This window comes from Phyllobates terribilis, unplaced genomic scaffold (genome assembly GCF_046119375.1).
Source record: "Phyllobates terribilis strain yellow unplaced genomic scaffold, ASM4611937v1 Scaffold_9__5_contigs__length_417890890, whole genome shotgun sequence".
NCBI classification, from domain to species: Eukaryota; Metazoa; Chordata; class Amphibia; order Anura; family Dendrobatidae; genus Phyllobates; species Phyllobates terribilis.
In genome coordinates this window covers 368,998,638-369,004,978 of record NW_027362769.1, presented here as the reverse complement: position 1 = coordinate 369,004,978, position 6,341 = coordinate 368,998,638, and the positions used below count along the sequence as shown (strand labels likewise).

Here is a 6,341-nt window from a genome sequence, read left to right as displayed (position 1 = left end):
CCCCTTGTGGCTTCTGCAGGTAGCCAGAATGTCAACTATTAGACTGTAGGCAGAGGATTTGAAGCCTCTGTATCAGAAAAAAATGGATGTTTACTTTCAGATCTTTTTAACCTTTTCTATCTCCTTTACAGATTTCGTCCCTATCGACCTTGAGGACTGGTGGGCAGAACGTTTTCTGGCCAACATTGAAAACTGCGAATGAAGACCCCAGAAAGGAGACATCTGAGCCTTTTTTGTTAATATGCACGTTTTTACCCCTTTTTTCAGTAGCGTCCAAAAATTATCCCATGCATGGCGGCTCCGCTCACAATAGGATCTTACAAGGCGGAGAGCCGCTGTGCTGACAATGTGCCTTTCCTGCGACTGCTTCTATAATGCGATTTCTACAAGGATTATAGGATTCAAGGTTATTGGGAAAGCACAGAACTATTAGGTACTGATTATACCGGCCTTCATGTCCAGCTGCCTCCATGGTTCTCTATGGGGAGGGAAGTATTACTGCACATTGATGGTAAAAAGCCATCGCCAGGGGGAAGGGGAACACCAGCAAGGTGGTACTATGCACTACGCAGAAAACTGCGACCTACGACCCTCTACAACTCCCAGCATTTAGAGGAGAGAAGATGCTAAGGGTTGTAGTTCTGCAACAGCTACAGAACCACGGTTTGTCTATCACTGCACTATAGGTATTGGAAGGGGCAAAGTTGTACAAACTTGACATTGAGTGATGTTGATGGACCCTAGCGGTCCCAAATGCACATTGATCCCCCTATTAGGTCCTTTCTGCTTGGGGGCGAGCAGATCATTTCCCCTTGTCGTCCTCCTGTCTGCGTCACTGGGGTATGGGGGGGGATTCTTTTAAGAGTTGTTAACCTGTGTGATGCCCACAGTTGGTCTCCCTCATGTCGTCCGATTTTTCTTTTTTGTATTAGAGGGATCTGTACAAAGTGGGAAATGTCTATTTTTCTAAAATAAAGTCCGTTTTGCCTGAAATGTAAATTGGTTCTGTTAAAAAAACAAAATTGAATGTACAATTGACAAGTTAAAGGCCATGAGATGAATCTCATAAGCAGGTGTTCAAAAGCCATAAGTCAGTCTTATTATACTTCAGAGCTGCAATCAAAATTCTGCTAGTTGTTAATGGCTCGTTGACAGAAACTCCTAACAGTGTACAGAGGACAATTCCTGGGATCAAGCTCCATGCACTAAAGACAGCAAAGAATAGTAGAAGATTTCAGCTCTGAAGCAGTCAATACTGTGAATTATATTTTGGGAATAGAGATCAAGTCACAGGATGTCAGTTTGCGGCGCTGCAAACAGCCTCCTAGCTGCTGGCATCACAGTTGCCTCTCGTCAGTCGTAGGCCACAACAATGACATCAGGCTGAGCCTACAAATCAGAAGAGGCGCCGGGGATTACCGTCCACCGGACCAGCGTCCTTCGAATTTATTTATTCCTGTAGTTGGAAACTCATATCATAAAAGGTATCTTCAATATTTAGTTTTTTTTTTCTACGTTACAAGCCCTGACATGACCTGGAGTAGACGGATTTGTCTAGCCATGTGCACAAATAAAAATATCCTACCGTTTTGTGTATACAGCTCCTATGCATCTCCATGATTACAAGACTACAATGAAACCCAAGTGCAGTCAGATTCATGCTGGATCAGACTACACCTGGTTTGTGTGTAGTCTGTTACCATGGAGACACACTGACCTGCACAGAACCTGTACACAAAGCAGTAGAATATTTATTAAAATAAAATATTTGTCAAAGTCTACACGCCCTAATAGAATTTTATTTTCCTCCCTGCCTATCTCAATAGTGAAACGCGACATAAGAACCAGTCCTTGGTTTCAGGGACGCCGGTGATGGTTCACATAGAATAAATGATATGAAGTCCGTGGCTTTCAAAAGAGCAGCATAAATAAGATTTATTGAGGTTTTTTTTTTACAATCAGATGTCTGCTTGGAGCAGTCAAAACATTGTTCCAAGGACAAAATGGAGCTGACAGCATCGCACACATTGTTCCCTGGGTGTCCGCACAAAAAAAACACAAGCTTTGGGGTTAGTTTTGCAACGAGGGTCATGTCAGCGCCAGCCGTCCGTATACAATCACTTTTAGCCGTATGATCTTCCCCTCGGAGGCTAAAGGGTTAAATATTAACTGGTTCCAGTCCTTAAAGCTCCCGGGGCACCGAGCGGAGCCAGAAGGCACTGCGGGGAGTGACGCTACCCGACAGCAGCTGCATTGACGAGTCCATTGGTTTAGTATTTCACAATTCCCTTCTCTATCCCTTTAAGCTTAAAGTGTCCGATTATTAAAAAATTATTTTTTTTTGCCTTTTTTTTTTTTCAAATCACCATAGTGATTTCCATTGAAGCAATACAACAATTACGGCGATAATTTCAATCATATAGTAGTAGATCCATCAGTGCCTCGTACATTGTAGTCAGTGGTAGAACTGGATTTCAGTGCAGTCGCTCCCTTGGTAGGATGACAGAAGTAATATCAAAGTCCAGGATGGGGGGAGAAATGGTCGATGTGGGGGTCTTGTATGAAAGGAGGAGGCACTGGAAGAGATTGGTCATCAGCGTAGGGTAGAGGCGGGTTAGACGGGATGGAGACCATGGTCATTAAGGACGGACAATTCTTCGGAAATGGTTGGACCGATGGACGGGGATGCGGGTCTTCTACTAAGGAAGGTGCAAAGTTTTGTCTGGACGTCAAAAAGTAGAATCGATGGACGGCAGAAATTGGTCAGGACGGCAACTGGAGGCAGTTAGTCACAGTTGAGAGTGCACCAAAGGCGGCGTCTGCAGTCCGCGGAGATATTTCACAAGATCTTTTGGAAAAAGTTCTACACTACGACCACCTCCGGCGGCTGCTGGAAATGACTGAAGCTCAGGAACACTTGCTCCAGCGAGATCTGGCTCACGCAGTAATCCTCCAGATCAAACTTCTCTTTGGCTTTTTCTAAAGTTCCGAACACCTGAAAAATAAAAAGGGAAAAAATTGGAGAGAAATAATAAAAAAATGGGTCTGAATCTTAAAAACATCTAAAGTCAACTGAGCAAAGCTTTAAAAAAATAAATAAAATAATAATAATAATATATACTACAGGCGCCGAAGAGGTCGAATTTCTTACCTGTGCCCAACTCAGATCCTGGTTTGTTATATGGTAATGGACCATACCCTGGTGCTCGTGCTTCAGCTGGCTACCTGTAAGGCAAAACAGAACATTTACAGGACTAGTGCTAGTACAGCACTACCATCGGGCATGGGTAAATAAGGGAAAGGGTGAAAAAAAAAAAAATTGTGGTTATAGGCAAACACCACTAGAGGAAGCTAAGTGTATAAATATGTCATTGAGATCAGTGGGAGCTGCATAAGCATTCATGCATTAAACTCTTCACATATAGGTACTTAATTGGTCGTGCCCCTGGCATTGATCTGAGCTCTGGCACTGAGGCCGCATCTTGGAGGATCGGATCAGCTGTCATATGCCTCTAAGAGATCAGAGATCCACCTGCGACATTTAACACCCGCCCGGCAGAAACGCATCACAAATCCCACCCATCGGCGCCCCTGTCACTTGATCATGAGGCACCGATGGGTCTGCAGAAGAGCCATGAGCCTGTCATTGTAAATCTATGAACCTATAGCACAGCGATTGGATGACCACAGCTTCAAGTCTCCTAAGTAAAAAAAAAAGTTATGAAAAAAAAAAACAAAACAAACAAAAAAAAAAAACAAAAGTTCAAATCACCCCCCTTTTGCCCCATTCAAAATGAAAAATAAATAAAAATACACATATTTGGTATCGCCGCGTTCAGAATCGCCCGATCTATCAAAATATAAAGTAAATTAATCTGATCGGTAAACGGCGTAACGAGAAAAAAAAAACAAAAACGCCAGAATTAGGGGTTTTTTTTGGCTGCCGCAACATTGCTATAAAATGCAATAACAGGCGATCAAAAGATCGTATCTACCCCAAAATGGTATCAATAAAAAAGTCAGCTCAAGGTGCAAAAAATAAGCCCTTACCCAGCTCTAGATACCAAAAAATGGAGATGCTACGGGTCTCGGAAAATGGCGCTAAGCTATTTTTTTTTTTCACCACTTAAATTAAAAAAAAAAAAAAAAAAAAAACTATACATGTTTGGGATCTGCGAACTTGTACTGACCTGGAGAATCATAATGGCAGGTCAGTTTTAGCATTCAGTGAACATGGTAAAAAAAAACAACAAAAAACAATTGTGGAATTGCACTTTGTTTCGCAATTTTACCGCACTTGGAATTTTTTCCCCGTTTTCCAGTGCACGATATGGTAAAATCAATGGTGTCATTCAAAAGTACAACTTGTCCTGCAAAGAAACAAGCCCTCACATGGCTATAGGGACGCAAAAATGAAAGAAGAAAAAAAAGTTATGGCTCTGGGAAGAAGGGGAGCAAAAAACAAAAAAGGAGAATCGCCCAGGGGTGAAGCTCCCCCTAGTGGTGGCCATAAATAAGAAGAACCTCTTTAATCTATTTAATTGCGTACATCCCCATATAAATTTTAAAAAAACAAAAACACAGACTTGCCTCCTGGCTCAGTGCTGTTCCAGGGACACTGATTTCTAGCAATCATGTGACATTGTGTCACGCCACTGCTGCAGACAATCAGAATCTGCTGATCAGCTGCAACCTTCACTACACCCTCAGAGCGGGCGTCTGATCTGAAGGAATACTGGCAGACTGCGGCCGATCAGTGAGATATGTGTTATTTTAATTTTCTTTTTACATTTTGCGTGGAGCACTTAAGCAATTAAGAAGGGGTTGTCCCATAGTGCACAACCCCTTTAAGAACGGAGTCTGCCATAGAAGGAACTGAATGAAAAAATAGAGGTTCATCTCGAAGCATGACCACTGCAGACAATCACTCCTTCTGCTCTGCAGGAGAGGTTCTGGGATTGCACAGGTGCCATTGCTCTAGGCCTATGCTGTATCTGCTATGCACACACTAACCTGGGAAGACGGTCTCCACAAAATCTTTAAAGGCAACCAGATCATCTCCGCCTCGAGACGTCTTGGCTAGTAACGTGTATCCGCTACCAAATTTGCATTTCAGGTGCTGAGGGCTGCCCAGGCACTTGAGCTGACCGTTCACCATGATGGCGAGCCGCGTGCAAAGAGCTTCACACTCCTCCATGCTGGAATACATCAAGGGATTAGAAAAAAAGTCTCTTCCAAGCTCCACACACAATGGCGTCTCACCTGTGGGAAGTGATGATCACAGCCTTGCCGCTCTCTCGAGTTCTGGTCACCGCATCCCACAGAAGTCTCCGGGCCACTGGATCCATTCCAGTAGACGGCTCATCCATGAAGATGACTGGTGGACCACCGATCAGAGCGATGCCAGCGCTGAGCTTCCTCTTGTTTCCACCACTGGGACGTATGGGAGAGAACACATTATATTTTTGTTATAGGAAGAAATAAAAGAAAAGGAAACAGAGACCGCCGGGCCGGCCCACCTACTCACCTATACGCCCGAACTAGTTTATTAGCATGAGGTTCCAGGAGAAGCCCGCGCAGCATGTTCTCCACGCAGCTATTAATGTAGATCTCCGGGACGCCCCGTAGACGGGCATACAGGCACAGTGTCTCGCGACCAGTCATATGGTCAAGTAACGGGTCAAACTGCGGGCAATAGCCGATCCGCTGCTGGGCCTGAGCAAGAGAGAGAGACACTGATAAGACACGGGGGGGCTAAATATGTACGGAAATAATACCTGGTCCTTGCACCTTCCACTTACCTTCTTTGTGTGGTTTAGGATGCTGTACCCATCGATGTAGGCGTCCCCAGAGCTGACGCTTTCGTCTCCAGTCAGCATCCGGAACGTGGTCGTCTTACCAGCTCCATTAAAGCCGAGCAGTCCAAAGCATTCTCCGCGGCCCACAGCCAAGGATATGCGGTCTACGGCAAGAAGAAGAGCACGCCGGCCATACACCTGCAGAATGAAAGAATTAAAGGGGTACTCCAGACTCCAACAAATATCAACTTCTCACAGCTGTGATAGGTACAGAAAGCGAGCGTGTTGTCCACCGGTTCATACCCTCCCTGCCCTACCCTAGGGTCCCTTACTACACGGAGGACTATGGGCTGTGCATTATACTACACGGAGAACTATGGGATGTCCATTATACAGCATGTATGACTATGGGCCATGCATTATACTACATGGATGACTATGGGCCGTGCATTATACTGCATGTGGGCTGTGAAATATTCTACACGGTGGACTATGGGGGTGCATTATACTACATGGAGGACTATGGGTGTGCATTACATTATA

General features: G+C 44.5%; 2 protein-coding genes across 2 annotated transcripts in view; one reads left to right on the top strand and one right to left on the bottom strand.

Moving 5' to 3' along the window:
* The window catches only part of MCRIP2 (MAPK regulated corepressor interacting protein 2), a 7,030-nt gene extending 6,037 nt beyond the window's left edge, over positions 1-993 (top strand). The window contains exon 5 of the mRNA XM_073645946.1: positions 132-993. Within this exon, the coding sequence (XP_073502047.1) occupies positions 132-202 (71 nt within the window). The 3' untranslated portion in view covers positions 203-993. The remainder of the gene's footprint in view (positions 1-131) is intronic.
* Positions 994-2,320: 1,327 nt separating this feature from the next.
* ABCA3 (ATP binding cassette subfamily A member 3) overlaps positions 2,321-6,341 on the bottom strand; it is a 23,354-nt gene continuing 19,333 nt past the window's right edge. The window contains exons 26-31 of the mRNA XM_073648226.1: positions 5,802-5,996; positions 5,528-5,715; positions 5,263-5,433; positions 5,014-5,198; positions 3,152-3,225; positions 2,321-2,995 (exon numbers count right to left, since the gene is read on the bottom strand). Of these exons, the coding sequence (XP_073504327.1) occupies positions 2,864-2,995; positions 3,152-3,225; positions 5,014-5,198; positions 5,263-5,433; positions 5,528-5,715; positions 5,802-5,996 (945 nt within the window). The 3' untranslated portion in view covers positions 2,321-2,863. The remainder of the gene's footprint in view (positions 2,996-3,151; positions 3,226-5,013; positions 5,199-5,262; positions 5,434-5,527; positions 5,716-5,801; positions 5,997-6,341) is intronic.